General features: G+C 36.0%; 1 protein-coding gene across 1 annotated transcript; it reads right to left on the minus strand.

The window, feature by feature from the left end:
- Positions 1-767: 767 nt before the first annotated feature.
- LOC107637937 (uncharacterized) lies at positions 768-1545 on the minus strand. Its single transcript, XM_016341173.3, has 3 exons — positions 1304-1545; positions 1150-1219; positions 768-1068 (listed from the first exon to the last, which is right to left on the minus strand). The coding sequence occupies exons 1-3, from the start codon at positions 1452-1454 to the stop codon at positions 924-926; spliced, it is 366 nt and encodes a 121-aa protein (XP_016196659.1). The 5' UTR covers positions 1455-1545; the 3' UTR covers positions 768-923.
- Positions 1546-17488: the final 15943 nt, after the last annotated feature.

Consider the following 17488-nt stretch of genomic DNA (forward strand, 5'->3'; position numbering starts at 1 on the left):
AATCTTCATTCATAAAATTCATAAACAAACTACGGGAGCTTCCAATGCAAATCCCACCCTTAGTTTGAGAGAGGGGGGGGGGGGGTATAGAGACAAGAATAATTACTTAGCAGTAAAGTAATGTCTCTGCATATATTATATAAGCATACATCCCTTCTGTAATTGAGACAGATTAATAACAAATCAACATTTCATTTCTATTCCAAATTCTCTTCTCTGCCTTTTACTTCTACTCACTACAAGTTCTTGAACCATCTTCACGCACCATAAGTTATGATATGTTTAATTTTGTGATAGTTAGTTGATGTATGAAAATGAAATTAAAAAGCAAGGCTAAGCTAGTGTAACTGGTGGTGCATGGCCCAGCGTGGAAATGCAAGATGGATACGTAGAAAGAGTGGTACATGAGAGATTGAAACGTGTGAATATTACTTGGAAGTTGGAACCACCCAGTAAGCAGGGATGTTGCTGTTATAGGATCATGGGACAACTGGGAATGCTTATGCCATTGTTAAAGCACTTCCAACAGATAATGAGCATTCAACAATCTGAAGGGAATATTATTTATTTATTTATATATACAAATACAATACATATTCGTCTGATGTTCTAGAATTGGCAATGGTTAAACGGCACCTACTCCTCTCTTACATTATGTGCTGAGTATACTTACTTTATCTTAATCTTTTCAGTCTTGCATAAACGCCTATCTTTCTATTTGAAATTATAACATACTATCAAGTGTCATCAACTATTCAACAGAGGAGTAAATCAAATAGCAAAAGTATCCATATAAACGATCCAAACACTTTGTGTGATTCATCTGTTACAATAAGAAAGAAATGAAAATATCTAATAGAGAAGTCTCTTATTAATTTTACGATCCGAGGGTTCTCAAGTGGTAGGAGTATGAGTATGATGTATCACCGAACAGGAACCTTAATCCAACCATTTGCAAAAGCAATGGCTAAGATCACAAAAGGAGTTGACATACCAAAGATGATGATATAAGGAAGCGGTGTCTTCATTGGATTCTCTCCTTCCCTTTCTCCTGCTGTCTGCCAATACCTGCAAACATACATTATTCACACCAATCAACCTACGCCTATGTCACATCAAAATTAAGAAAACGAAAATGCGAAATGTTACTGTTGCGGCTCTTCATCCCTTGTTATGAATTTCTTCTTCCCTCCTTTCTTGCCTTCTTCATCTCCACCACCTGATAAGGAATTATCATCTCAGCACGAGAACAAGAGAGTGTGATTACATAAAAAGATATGGAAAGTAATTAAGTGAGTGTTACCGAGTTTTGCATGAACTTTGAGAGCAACAACATTTGGTGTGTTTCTGTGGGAGAAAGGGGCATATAAAAGTGGAGAAAGTGATGATGGTGATTTTGGGAGAAATGAAGTTTTGCAGGGAAAAGGAGAGGACAGAGTCACATTGGCTGCCATTTCTTGAAGCTTTTGTTGAAGTATGAAGTATGAACCATACCCTCTCTATCACATCCTACCCTTATCTCTTGACTTGGCGTCCTTATTCCATAGTATGGTGGGGTACATTAGTTATTTTTATTTAGTTACAAAATTTAAATCATTTATTAAAAATTAAAACATATAGAATATATTTCTTAAATTAAAAATATTAAAAACTAAAATACATTTATACTGACAGATATTTTTAATGTGCTTATTCTTCATATTTTATAATATGTAATATATAAATAACAAATTGTATTCATATGTAAATTTTGATGTTAATTTTTTATATTTGATTTTTTTTAATATTTGAATCTTACGTTGTACTTATATAGAATGGTGAGACTTCGGTTGATATTAAATTTTTACTTTGTATATTTTAAAATTTATATTAAAATATATTTATATTTAAATTATTTAATTTTGCTATTGTATTACCAATTTATATATTTAAATGAGATTATTGGTGTTATAATTTTAATTATTAATATATTTTTTAGATTCATATTAAAATATACTTATAATTTTGTGTATTTATTTATAATTTATATATTATTTTATTTTGATTAAACCAGTAAAATTTTTAAATTAAGAGGTAAATACCATTCCAAAGATTTTGACATGGTACCTGACTTTTGTTATTAACAAAATAGTAATTTTAAAATTTGACAACCGTGTCTCCAAACTCTCAAGAACATATCTCTAGCGAGCACGATGGTAACATGGCCACCGTGATTTGGTGACTTGGAAAAACCCTCCAAACCACTACAAAAAAATAGAATATTTGTAACAAAATTTTTTTTACAAATTTAAACTTTGATAAGTAATTTTTATTGTTTTTTATTTGTATGAGTATTTTTTCTATTATTTACTGTACTTTATTTTCGTTTTGTATAAAAATTTTTATTTTTTATTCGATTTTATAAAATTTGTAGTTGTAATTATTATATACTATGTTTGTTATCAAAATTTTGTATAATATGAATTATAATCCCATCAAAAAAGGCAAAATAAAAAAAAAAACTAATTATAAGTAACAATAGAGTCATAAATAATGAAAATTTATAGTCTAAAATAATGCTAAATTAAAGAGTACTAACGGTACTAAAATAATTATAGAACATTTTTTTTGTTTGATATTATCAAATTTATAATACTCTTTTTCATATTTTATTTTTTATTATATTTATTTTATTTATATGATAAATATTTTTTATTTTTTTATATGTACTAATTTTGTATGAGATATTATTTTTTTATGTATTTTATTAGCATTTTATTTTTAATTTAATATTTTTATGTATTAAAATATATTTATTAACTTTTATATGTTACTTTAATTTAGTAAGTAAATATTAATTTTATTATAAAATTAAAATTTAATTATTTTATTGGTCTTATACTTTTACAAAATTTTTAATTAGGTCTTTATACTTTTTTTTTTCTTTTAATTGGGTCTCTACACAAATTTTTTTTTTTAATTAAGTCCTGGTAGTAATTGGCTTAATTGTATAGGAACCCAACTAAAAAAAATTGGTGCAGATACTCAAATGAAAGGAAAAAAAGTGTAAGGACTCAATTAAAAGAAAAAAAAGTATAAGGACCTAATTAAAATTTTCGCAAAACTATAGGAACCAACAGAGTAGTTAAACCTAACATTAATTAATAAGATCTATTCAAATATTCAAAATAAAATGATAGAATAGTATAAAAAATTATTTAAACTAGCCTCTCTTTTAGTAATTTTTTATTTAAAAATGATTTTGAATAATATAATTTAAATAATATTTTTTTTATTATAATCTATTTTAATATAAAAATTGTTAAAAATAAATCACATTAATACAAACTTACTTTTTATTAAAATCAAGTTTGTAAAATTAATTAGCGGGAGTACGTACTCCTCATCTAGCGCCCTATGAGTTCGTTCACGTTCTGCTAGGGTTTCACTGCGCCGCCTCCATGGTTACACCTTTCTTTTTCTTTTCTTCGTCAAAGTCTTTTCCATCTTCTTCTACTTTTTTCTCTTAATTTCTTTTCCACTTAGTTTCCTAATTTTCGTTTTCTCTCCTAATTCATTCCTCTTTTAATTCATTCCGTTTTGTAATTCACTCATTCCATATATCTTATTTCTCTCTGAAATCATTAAATACCAATTTTATTTTTCTCTACACCATGAGCAACAAATCAAAGACTCAGAACCCTCATATAATTGCTATGACGGTGGAGGGTGCCAGCCTTCAAGTGAAACCCAAAGAAATATGAAACTGCTCTCGTGAAATTGTCGGGTTTTGGGGAGACCCATGACAATCTACAATCTTAAAGGGATTTGCAAATCCTACTCCCTCGAGGTTGGTTTTATCTGTGAAACAAAAAATCAATCTCGATAAGTTGAAGAAAAACTAAGATCTTGTGGTTTCAAGGAATGGTTTATTGTGGATCCGGATGGATTATCAGGGGGTTTGGCAATGGCATGGAGGGATGGTTGCACTGTTCAGATTTTACAGCATGGTAGATTCTTCATTGCGGCATCAGTTCTGACAGCTGATTCTAATGATCCCTATGGTGTTCTAGGTGTTTATCTCAGTTCAAATGATCAACATAGAATGGCTCAGTTTGCTGAATTAACTTCAGTCACCCAACAGTTCGATGGTAAGGTTGTGTTAATGGGTGATTTTAATACCATTTCTAATCAATTGGAGAAAGCAGGTGGGGGTGCTAAATCTCCTTCTTCTATTAAAACCTTTAACAGTTTTATTGATGATAATTCTCTGATTGATATTGGTATGGTCGGAAGACCATTCACTTGGTCAAATAGACGGAGGGGTGATGAGTTGATATAGGAAAGATTGAACCGATTCCTGGTAGGAGTTGATTGGCAGCAACTCTATCCCAATGCAACGGTTCTTAGACTGTCAGAATCAGGCTCGGATCACTCCCCTCTTCTCTTAGACTCTAATCCGAGAACTGAGAGATCTAAACACCGATTCAAATTCCAAGAAAGATGGTGTTCCAATGATGAAATAAGGCAGATTGTTAGAGAGATTTGGCATGAACAGATTGATGGTTTAGCCATGTATATCCTAACTCAAAAAATAAAGCGTTGTCAGCATAAGATTGTCAGATGGCAGCAAGAACATAGATCTAATTCGAAGGTGGAGATTGATTTACTACAGTCTGAATTAGAGGAACTTCGTTTAGCAGGAACTCATGGAGGCGACATCATTTCAGAAATAGAGGACAAACTTGAAAAAGCTTTGCAAAATGAGGAATCTTATTGGAAAGATAAGTCTAGAGTCAAATGGCTCAAATCCGATGATCAGAATACAGCTTTCTTCCATCAGAAATTTAGAAATCAAACCCGAAGGAATAAAATTTGGCAACTAACTGGCAGTGATGGTAAAATGGCTACTTCAAATGCTGGTATTGCTTCTGTGGCTGAATCTTATTTCAAGGACATCTTTTCCTCCACTTGTCATGAGAACCCTGAACCTTTGTTTACTGATTTTGAACCTAGGGTTACAGCTCAAATGAACCGTAGGCTTCAAAGACCAGTGACTATGGAGGAAGTGAAACGTGCAACATTTAGCATTCATCCTCAAAGTGCTCCAGGAGATGATGGTATGACAGCAAAATTTTTTCAAAGTTTTTGGAACATACTTAGTGGTGATGTGTTTCGAGCAGTTAAGAGCTTCTTTTTAGGGGGCAGAATTTTAAAGGGTTTTAACCACACTCAGATCTGTCTTATTCCCAAGATTTCTGATGCTAAAGATATGACTCAGGTAAGACCAATAAGCCTATCTTCAGTATTTTACAAGATTATCTCAAAAGTATTTGTACATAGACTTCAGGGTATGATGAATAGACTAATTAGCCCTACGCAGAGTACTTTTATTAAAGGCAGATTAATCTCTGATAATATCCTAATTGCTCACGAGTGTATGCATTACTTGAAGAACAAAAAAATGGGGACTCAAAAATGAAATGGCGCTAAAATTAGATATGAGTAAGGCATATGATAGGGTGGAATGGCACTTTCTTTGGTTTATATTGGAGAAGTTTGGTTTTGACTCCCGGTGGATCATGTGGATTCGAGAATTAGTGACAACTGTTTCTTATTCTGTTATTGTGGAAGGACAACTGACAAACCCCAATTTGACGGTTTATCTTGTATTGAATTTAGGGGATTTTATCACCTTTTACCCACATTTATTCAATGAAATAGCATGGTTTTGTATATTCTCCTTTAATTGTGCTTAAGAGTGAAAACATGCTTTTTAGGACTCAAAATAGCTAAATTTAATTCACCTTGATTCTATTAGATGCTTTGATATGTTTGTTAAGTGATTTAAGGTTTAGGAGGCAAAGATTGGATCAAGGGAATGAAGAAAGAAAGCATGAAAAGTTGGAGAACTCATAAAGAAATGGAAGAACCGGAAAGCTGTCAAGCCGACCTCTTCGCACTTAATCGGCCATAACTTGAGCTACAGAGATCCAAATGATGCGGTTCCAGTTGGGTTGGAAAGCTGACATCCGGGGCTTCGAAACGATATAAGATTTGCCATAGTTGCCACACGTATGGTGGCGCGCACGCGCACGGTACGCGGACGCGCCGTTGGTGGCACATGACTCACTTAATGCAACACGTGGCCAGCGATTTTAGAAGCCTTGTGGGCCCAATCCAACTCATTTCTGATGCTATTTAAGCCAAGGATTGAAGAGGGATCAATATACTTTAATCATTAGTCATAGTTTAGTTTTAGAAGTAGTTAGAGTTAGAGAGAGAAGCTCTCTCTTCTCTCTAGAATTAGGATTAGGTTTAGTTCAATAATCTTAGATCTAGATTTTAATTCATGCTTTCATCTCCTTCTACCTCTCAATTCTTTGTTGTTACATTCATTCTTCTTCCATTCTTTTGTTGTAATTTCCTTTATGTTGTTCTTATGTTTTGTTGTAGATCTACTATTGTTCATTCCATTTTCTTTCAATTCAATAGGAAGTAATTCATGTAGATCTTGTTTCCTTTAATTGTTGTTGTTAATTCTTTGCATTTGATTGTAGTTAGAATTAATTCTTGTTGTCGATTTACTATGTTTTTCTTTTGTGCCTTCCAAGTGTTTGATGAAATGCTTGGTTGGATTTTAGAGTAGAGTTTTATGTTCTTGGCTTGGAAAGGTAACTTAGGAACTCTTGAGTTACTAATGTCCAAGTAATTGATGATTGGGATTCATTGATTCTAGTTCTCACTAATTGAATTAGTGGAGAGTTAGGACTTATGGACTAGGATTGACATAGCTCATTTGACTTTTCTTTACTACTAGTTAGAGGATGATTTAATGAGATTAATCCTTGCCAATTCTCATATTGTGGTTAGTGATTAGGATAGAGATCTTTGACCACCAACCCTTGCCAAGACCTTTTTAGCCATTAGTTTACTTTCTTACCATTTATCTTTCATGCTTCATATCAAAACCCCAAATATAACTCACAACCGATAACAAGACACTTCATTACAATTCCTAGGGAGAACGACCCGAGGTTTGAATACTTCGGTTATTAATTTTAGGGGTTTGTTACTTGTGACAAACAATCTTTTGTATGAAAGGATTATTGTTTGGTTTAGAAACTATACTTGCAACGAGAATTCATTTGTGAAATTCTAAACCGTCAAAAATCCATTCATCAAAATGGCGCCGTTGCCGGGGAATTGCAATGGTGTTATGTTATTGGTTATTGTACATATGTGAATAGTGTGAATATCTTGCTTTTTGCTTTATTTGCTAGTTGTAGAATTTTATTTCTCTTATTTTCCATTATCTTTTGATTTTTGTTTTCTCTTTCCATTATGAATTCTCATTTTGGCTATGAGTGTGATTACAACTATGTTGTAGGTGATGAGGACTATAATGGAGATGTGTATCAAGGATGGGACAATCAAAGGTGGGAAGAGCCATATGCTTATGATCAATCATCATGGCAACAACCTCCACCAATACACTATGAAGAAGAGCCATTCTTTGATGCATATCGATCTAATGGCTATGGTGAACTCCCTTGTGACTTTCAAGAACCACCACCATATGCCTATGAGCCATACCCTCAACATAACCCTCAACCATACTCAAAAGCCACTTTTCACCAACCACCTTCATATGACCCTCATCCATATCCACCATTACAACAACCGTATGAGCCATATGAACCACATATAGAGCCACCACCATCTCAACATCACCACTTCCAAGAGCCACCCCCTCCATGTTATTACCAAGATGAACCACCTCAATTGTATGAAAATTTTCAACCACAAATGTATGAAAATTTTCAACCACAAGATGAATACCACTTTCCACCACAACCTCCCATGGAAGAATATTCATGTCCATCAATCCAAGAGCCATATGATCCTAATCATATTATCCAAGAGGAACAAGAGTCAAGGGATCATCTCAAGGAAACATTGGATCAACTTCAAGCAACCATGGAGCGTGTTGTGCAACAAGTGGAAAGAGTGGAAATTATTGAACCACCACAACTCTACCAAGAAGAACCACCTTCCTACTATGAACCCTTCCCCCAAATTGATGAACCCTTCCATCCACCCCAACCTCCAATGGATGACATCCTTGATGTTCTTGTTCAAGGACAAGAGGAAATGAAAAGGGATGTGCAACAATTCACAGCCGCCTTGGATGAGGTGGTAAACCGGTTAGCATCCCAATGCTTGAACACTCAAGGAACTCCCATGGCTACATGTGGGGAATCAAATGAAGAGCATAACATAAAAGAGAGATTGGTGGAGAATGAGGGAAGTTACTTTGTATTGGAACAATTGGAGGAAGCTATGATTATTGAAGAAAGGGAAGAATTGGTTGAAGACTTAGGAGATGCGGAGCCTCCATGGGAATCTAGAATTGAAGAAAACCCCTCCACGATGATTGAAATTGATGCTAGGGAGGAAAGTGCACACCTTCCAAGACATATTCCATATGAAGATTTGGATGGGATAGAGCAAGAAGTGAGTTCCCTTGGTGATGAAGATCAAGCATCAAACCTTAGTGGTGAAGAATCCTTTGAGCATGAAGAACCTTCTCCCAACAAGATGGAAAGTAATGTGGAGGTAAATTTTTCTTACCCTCCCATTTATGACTTGAGTAGGAGAAAAGGTTTATATAAAATTGTTGAACAAAGGATTATAATTGAGAAGTCTTGTGAAGAGGTGGAAATCCTTAGAAAAAGGAGGATGGGAATTGAATACGCTTTATCAAAACCCTTGGAGTTGTCTTTGCCTAGGTTGCCATCTACTCCTTCATTTGAGTGGGTGAAATTTATTTCTATTAGCTTTATTATCCCACTTGAATATGGTTTGCTTGAAACGGATGGCCAACTTAGGGAGCTTTGTGGGATGAAGCGTAAACGAAAAAGGTTTTGTGGTTGGCGTTGCAAATCAAGGCTCATTATGGTTGATGCATCAAACATGAGATATAAAGGTTGGAGTAGTGCTCAAATAGATGGGTCTAGGAGGATTGTTGGCCACTATATAGAGAATTCACCTTACTCACCACCCGGTTGGACTAATAATGATGACCAACCTCAAGACGAGTGTGAAAACAAAGTGTGGGATCCCGGACTACAAGAAGAGGATCAACTTTGGGAGCCCCAAGCTTGTGAAGAACTCCATCAAGACTTGGCTCAATCCATGAAGAATCTTGGGGCACAATGGAGAACCAAGCATTGGTGGGAGTTCCAAGATGAATACAAGCACAAGCCACCTTGATGAGGAGCTCCCCATAAGTCCAACTTAAGGACAATAAACAAAAGTGCTAGGTGGGAGACAACCCACCATGGTAAAATCCTTTCATTTTCTCTTTTGTATATATTGGTAGAATTAGTTTAATTTCATGTTTTGTTTAGTTAGTTGAGTATGTTTGGTAGTTTAAGTATGTTAAATAAGGTTTTATGGTGTTTTGGTAGCTGTTTGGAGGTTTGGAATGCTTGGATTGGTGCAAAAACATAGAAAAAAAATTTTGAAAAACAGAGCACCATCCACGCGTACGCGTACATGGCGCGTACGCGCACTTATAGCATTTTCGACCATCCACGCGCGCGCGCCATGCGTGCGTACGCGTGGATTGAGAAGTTCCAACCTCCATACATTTTTCAGAGAGTTGTGCCTGCGCCGCGCCAACGTTGTGCCTTTCGCACAAACCAACTCGCGCGTACGCGCACGTGACGCGTACGCGCCACTCTCGAAATAAGCCAACGACGCGCGCGCGCCATGCGTGCGTGCGCGTGGATGCCCTTTCTTCCATCCATTTCTTTTCTTCTCCTCCTTCCATTTCTCCCCTTTTCCTTTCTTCTTCCCTCCTCCTACCCCTCATCCAACACTTCCAAACACCATTGACAACCATTTATTTTAGTTAACAAATTAGTTAGTTAGTTAGTTGATTAGTTAGTTTTAGTTTAGTTTTCATTTTATTTTCTCTCTTTTCATCATAAGTGTTGGAGTATTGACTTTGTTTACTATACATTGCTATATCCCTTATTGCCTAAATGCTATTTTAGCATGAATGTTTTTAGATAATCTTTGTTGGATTCTATGATTGAGGTTATATTTTGTTACTTGATTTTGAGTTCTTCATGCTTACCTTTTGAAAAAATACCAAGTGATGAGAATTGTCTTCGAGCTTATAACTCTTTTGAATTGCATGTTGTAGCTAGCCACCATGTGATTTGGATCCTTTTCCCTCGATTAGGCAACCTCTTGATGGATGATGTTATGCATTTACCTTAATGCATTGTGTTCATGATTATATCCATCCATATGTTTGACTTGAATGCTTTCATGCTTCTCTAATGCTTGTCTTACCTTACAAGCTTACTTAAAGCATCTCAAGCACACTAGGATAAGTGAAGTGCATGCTTCTTTTGTGACATAGCTTTTATGCTAATGTGTATTCTAAACCGCGCAATTTAGAATTCACACACCTAATATTTCTTAATGTCACACTAATTCACTCACCTCATTCTAGTGATTTACCTCATTCCAACCATGTATGCTTCCTTGCTTTTATATCTTCTCATCTTATAGTGTTATATTTTTGTTTTTCATAACGAATGCACCACAAGCAACCATGGAGGCGGAAGAAAGAACACATAGCAATCCGGAGAGTCGCCGTACCCCCTTGCTCATCTTTGAGTGCACCGAGGACGGTGCAAACTTTTAAGTGTGGGGAGGTCGTCCGACCGATCGGCAATCTTGGGTGACAAATTTCTAACTCCAATACTTTTGCATTTCATTCTAGGATTTTAGGATTTTTACTTGCATTTTCTTATTTTTGCATATGCATACACAATAAGCTTAGTCAAAATAATGAGAATTTTTCAAGATTTCTATCTATAGGGCATGTCAATTGATTTGAGTGAAAACTTTTCATAGAACTTGCTTGAATTATATATATTATGGATCATGTTTTGAGCTAAGAACACAAGCTTGTGAGACTTGAGCCTAATGATGTGGTTACATCTTATAACCACTTATTTTTCCTTCTTGTGTGCATTATTCTCTTTCTATGATTGTAATCTTTGATTTGTTTGATTCTTTATGTCCATTATTTTGTGTATTCATGCATTTATGTGATTGAGGCCATTATTTCATTAGCTCACTTACCCAAATAGCCTTACCTCTTATCATCCATTGTTAGCCAAATTTGAGCCTACGATTAACCCACTTGTTCTTAATTTAGCACATTACAAGCCTTAAAGCGAAAAACAATAAATGTTCTTATTTGGATCTTTGATTAGCTTAGGCTAGAGTGTGTGTATCATTCAAGTGTGGGAACCTTGGGACATTGGGTGAATAAAAGGGTAGTTTTGTATTATTATTGTAAATATTGGGAATTGGGTACATGCTCATGTATTGATTAAATGTATAGACCTTATGCATTGGTACTCTTGTATACAGTTTGAAAGAAAGAAAAAATGAGAAAAACAAAAAAAAATATATGAAAAGTATAGAAAAAAATGGAAAAAGAAAGAAAACGAAAAAGAAAGAAATAAAAAGGGGACAAAATGCCCCAAGGTGAAGCTTAATAAGATCAATGCATATGAGTTGTGAAATGAAAAGAAAATGCATGAGTATGTGAAAAGGTGAAAAATGGGTAGTTAGATTAGAACTTAATTGTATAGGATGTCATAGGTTAGGTGGGAAGTTTAAGCTTATCAAAGATTCAAATTTCAAGCTCACTTGACCAAATATGCATCCTACCTTGACCCTAGCCCCATTACAACCAATGAAAAGACCTCATGATACTTGTATGCATGCATGAAATAAATGTTGATTGTTAGAAGAAAAACAAATCTTGGAAAGCATGAAATAGAGGAGAATTGAGTGAATCAACCCTAAACACTTGAGCGAATAGAGTGCAAACACATCCGGTGAGGGTTTGATGCTCAATTACATGTTTTCACCTATGATTATCATTCTTCATGCAAGTTTGTAAAAATATTCAATAACTCAATTCAATTGTGGATTAGACTTGCTAGTCCTTAGCCCTTGTGCATATATGTTTCTTGGGAATTGATTTATTTTGACCAAGCACTTGCATTCATTTAGACAGTTGCATATAGGTAGATTGCATTTAGTTAGTTTCCATTGAATAAATACCATACCCTTACTTCATTCTTGGTTTAAGCATGAGGACATGCTTGGTTTAAGTGTGGGGAGGTTGACAAACCCCAATTTGACGGTTTATCTTGTATTGAATTTAGGGGATTTTATCACCTTTTACCCACATTTATTCAATGAAATAGCATGGTTTTGTATATTCTCCTTTAATTGTGCTTAAGAGTGAAAACATGCTTTTTAGGACTCAAAATAGCTAAATTTAATTCACCTTGATTCTATTAGATGCTTTGATATGTTTGTTAAGTGATTTAAGGTTTAGGAGGCAAAGATTGGATCAAGGGAATGAAGAAAGAAAGCATGAAAAGTTGGAGAACTCATGAAGAAATGGAAGAACCGGAAAGCTGTCAAGCCGACCTCTTCGCACTTAATCGGCCATAACTTGAGCTACAGAGGTCCAAATGATGCGGTTCCAGTTGGGTTGGAAAGCTAACATCCGGGGCTTCGAAACGATATAAGATTTGCCATAGTTGCCACACGTATGGTGGCGCGCACGCGCACGGTACGCGGACGCGCCGTTGGTGGCACATGACTCACTTAATGCAACACGTGGCCAGCGATTTTAGAAGCCTTGTGGGCCCAATCCAACTCATTTTTGATGCTATTTAAGCCAAGGATTGAAGAGGGATCAATATACTTTAATCATTAGTCATAGTTTAGTTTTAGAAGTAGTTAGAGTTAGAGAGAGAAGCTCTCTCTTCTCTCTAGAATTAGGATTAGGTTTAGTTCAATAATCTTAGATCTAGATTTTAATTCATGCTTTCATCTCCTTCTACCTCTCAATTCTTTGTTGTTACATTCATTCTTCTTCCATTCTTTTGTTGTAATTTCCTTTATGTTGTTCTTATGTTTTGTTGTAGATCTACTATTGTTCATTCCATTTTCTTTCAATTCAATAGGAAGTAATTCATGTAGATCTTGTTTCCTTTAATTGTTGTTGTTAATTCTTTGCATTTGATTGTAGTTAGAATTAATTCTTGTTGTCGATTTACTATGTTTTTCTTTTGTGCCTTCCAAGTGTTTGATGAAATGCTTGGTTGGATTTTAGAGTAGAGTTTTATGTTCTTGGCTTGGAAAGGTAACTTAGGAACTCTTGAGTTACTAATGTCCAAGTAATTGATGATTGGGATTCATTGATTCTAGTTCTCACTAATTGAATTAGTGGAGAGTTAGGACTTATGGACTAGGATTGACATAGCTCATTTGACTTTTCTTTACTACTAGTTAGAGGATGATTTAATGAGATTAATCCTTGCCAATTCTCATATTGTGGTTAGTGATTAGGATAGAGATCTTTGACCACCAACCCTTGCCAAGACCTTTTTAGCCATTAGTTTACTTTCTTACCATTTATCTTTCATGCTTCATATCAAAACCCCAAATATAACTCACAACCGATAACAAGACACTTCATTACAATTCCTAGGGAGAACGACCCGAGGTTTGAATACTTCGGTTATTAATTTTAGGGGTTTGTTACTTGTGACAAACAATCTTTTGTATGAAAGGATTATTGTTTGGTTTAGAAACTATACTTGCAACGAGAATTCATTTGTGAAATTCTAAACCGTCAAAAATCCATTCATCAAAATGGCGCCGTTGCCGGGGAATTGCAATGGTGTTATGTTATTGGTTATTGTACATATGTGAATAGTGTGAATATCTTGCTTTTTGCTTTATTTGCTAGTTGTAGAATTTTATTTCTCTTATTTTCCATTATCTTTTGATTTTTGTTTTCTCTTTCCATTATGAATTCTCATTTTGGCTATGAGTGTGATTACAACTATGTTGTAGGTGATGAGGACTATAATGGAGATGTGTATCAAGGATGGGACAATCAAAGGTGGGAAGAGCCATATGCTTATGATCAATCATCATGGCAACAACCTCCACCAATACACTATGAAGAAGAGCCATTCTTTGATGCATATCGATCTAATGGCTATGGTGAACTCCCTTGTGACTTTCAAGAACCACCACCATATGCCTATGAGCCATACCCTCAACATAACCCTCAACCATACTCAAAAGCCACTTTTCACCAACCACCTTCATATGACCCTCATCCATATCCACCATTACAACAACCGTATGAGCCATATGAACCACATATAGAGCCACCACCATCTCAACATCACCACTTCCAAGAGCCACCCCCTCCATGTTATTACCAAGATGAACCACCTCAATTGTATGAAAATTTTCAACCACAAATGTATGAAAATTTTCAACCACAAGATGAATACCACTTTCCACCACAACCTCCCATGGAAGAATATTCATGTCCATCAATCCAAGAGCCATATGATCCTAATCATATTATCCAAGAGGAACAAGAGTCAAGGGATCATCTCAAGGAAACATTGGATCAACTTCAAGCAACCATGGAGCGTGTTGTGCAACAAGTGGAAAGAGTGGAAATTATTGAACCACCACAACTCTACCAAGAAGAACCACCTTCCTACTATGAACCCTTCCCCCAAATTGATGAACCCTTCCATCCACCCCAACCTCCAATGGATGACATCCTTGATGTTCTTGTTCAAGGACAAGAGGAAATGAAAAGGGATGTGCAACAATTCACAGCCGCCTTGGATGAGGTGGTAAACCGGTTAGCATCCCAATGCTTGAACACTCAAGGAACTCCCATGGCTACATGTGGGGAATCAAATGAAGAGCATAACATAAAAGAGAGATTGGTGGAGAATGAGGGAAGTTACTTTGTATTGGAACAATTGGAGGAAGCTATGATTATTGAAGAAAGGGAAGAATTGGTTGAAGACTTAGGAGATGCGGAGCCTCCATGGGAATCTAGAATTGAAGAAAACCCCTCCACGATGATTGAAATTGATGCTAGGGAGGAAAGTGCACACCTTCCAAGACATATTCCATATGAAGATTTGGATGGGATAGAGCAAGAAGTGAGTTCCCTTGGTGATGAAGATCAAGCATCAAACCTTAGTGGTGAAGAATCCTTTGAGCATGAAGAACCTTCTCCCAACAAGATGGAAAGTAATGTGGAGGTAAATTTTTCTTACCCTCCCATTTATGACTTGAGTAGGAGAAAAGGTTTATATAAAATTGTTGAACAAAGGATTATAATTGAGAAGTCTTGTGAAGAGGTGGAAATCCTTAGAAAAAGGAGGATGGGAATTGAATACGCTTTATCAAAACTCTTGGAGTTGTCTTTGCCTAGGTTGCCATCTACTCCTTCATTTGAGTGGGTGAAATTTATTTCTATTAGCTTTATTATCCCACTTGAATATGGTTTGCTTGAAACGGATGGCCAACTTAGGGAGCTTTGTGGGATGAAGCGTAAACGAAAAAGGTTTTGTGGTTGGCGTTGCAAATCAAGGCTCATTATGGTTGATGCATCAAACATGAGATATAAAGGTTGGAGTAGTGCTCAAATAGATGGGTCTAGGAGGATTGTTGGCCACTATATAGAGAATTCACCTTACTCACCACCCGGTTGGACTAATAATGATGACCAACCTCAAGACGAGTGTGAAAACAAAGTGTGGGATCCCGGACTACAAGAAGAGGATCAACTTTGGGAGCCCCAAGCTTGTGAAGAACTCCATCAAGACTTGGCTCAATCCATGAAGAATCTTGGGGCACAATGGAGAACCAAGCATTGGTGGGAGTTCCAAGATGAATACAAGCACAAGCCACCTTGATGAGGAGCTCCCCATAAGTCCAACTTAAGGACAATAAACAAAAGTGCTAGGTGGGAGACAACCCACCATGGTAAAATCCTTTCATTTTCTCTTTTGTATATATTGGTAGAATTAGTTTAATTTCATGTTTTGTTTAGTTAGTTGAGTATGTTTGGTAGTTTAAGTATGTTAAATAAGGTTTTATGGTGTTTTGGTAGCTGTTTGGAGGTTTGGAATGCTTGGATTGGTGCAAAAACATAGAAAAAAAAATTTTGAAAAACAGAGCACCATCCACGCGTACGCGTACATGGCGCGTACGCGCACTTATAGCATTTTCGACCATCCACGCGCGCGCGCCATGCGTGCGTACGCGTGGATTGAGAAGTTCCAACCTCCATACATTTTTCAGAGAGTTGTGCCTGCGCCGCGCCAACGTTGTGCCTTTCGCACAAACCAACTCGCGCGTACGCGCACGTGACGCGTACGCGCCACTCTCGAAATAAGCCAACGACGCGCGCGCGCCATGCGTGCGTGCGCGTGGATGCCCTTTCTTCCATCCATTTCTTTTCTTCTCCTCCTTCCATTTCTCCCCTTTTCCTTTCTTCTTCCCTCCTCCTACCCCTCATCCAACACTTCCAAACACCATTGACAACCATTTATTTTAGTTAACAATTTAGTTAGTTAGTTAGTTGATTAGTTAGTTTTAGTTTAGTTTTCATTTTATTTTCTCTCTTTTCATCATAAGTGTTGGAGTATTGACTTTGTTTACTATACATTGCTATATCCCTTATTGCCTAAATGCTATTTTAGCATGAATGTTTTTAGATAATCTTTGTTGGATTCTATGATTGAGGTTATATTTTGTTACTTGGTTTTGAGTTCTTCATGCTTACCTTTTGAAAAAATACCAAGTGATGAGAATTGTCTTCGAGCTTATAACTCTTTTGAATTGCATGTTGTAGCTAGCCACCATGTGATTTGGATCCTTTTCCCTCGATTAGGCAACCTCTTGATGGATGATGTTATGCATTTACCTTAATGCATTGTGTTCATGATTATATCCATCCATATGTTTGACTTGAATGCTTTCATGCTTCTCTAATGCTTGTCTTACCTTACAAGCTTACTTAAAGCATCTCAAGCACACTAGGATAAGTGAAGTGCATGCTTCTTTTGTGACATAGCTTTTATGCTAATGTGTATTCTAAACCGCGCAATTTAGAATTCACACACCTAATATTTCTTAATGTCACACTAATTCACTCACCTCATTCTAGTGATTTACCTCATTCCAACCATGTATGCTTCCTTGCTTTTATATCTTCTCATCTTATAGTGTTATATTTTTGTTTTTCATAACGAATGCACCACAAGCAACCATGGAGGCGGAAGAAAGAACACATAGCAATCCGGAGAGTCGCCGTACCCCCTTGCTCATCTTTGAGTGCACCGAGGACGGTGCAAACTTTTAAGTGTGGGGAGGTCGTCCGACCGATCGGCAATCTTGGGTGACAAATTTCTAACTCCAATACTTTTGCATTTCATTCTAGGATTTTAGGATTTTTACTTGCATTTTCTTATTTTTGCATATGCATACACAATAAGCTTAGTCAAAATAATGAGAATTTTTCAAGATTTCTATCTATAGGGCATGTCAATTGATTTGA

Source organism: Arachis ipaensis, chromosome B4, assembly GCF_059453495.1.
Source record: "Arachis ipaensis isolate K30076 ecotype BB chromosome B4, ASM5945349v1, whole genome shotgun sequence".
Lineage (NCBI taxonomy): Eukaryota > Viridiplantae > Streptophyta > Magnoliopsida > Fabales > Fabaceae > Arachis > Arachis ipaensis.

Coding starts and splice junctions, on each gene's coding strand:
- LOC107637937 (XM_016341173.3), bottom strand. CDS start 1,454: ATGGCAGCCAATGTGACTCTGTCCTCTCCTTTTCCCTGCAAAACTTCA. Junction 1,220..1,303: donor CAAAGTTCATGCAAAACTCG/GTAACACTCACT, acceptor ATTCCTTATCAG/GTGGTGGAGATGAAGAAGGC. Junction 1,069..1,149: donor AGGGATGAAGAGCCGCAACA/GTAACATTTCGC, acceptor GTATGTTTGCAG/GTATTGGCAGACAGCAGGAG.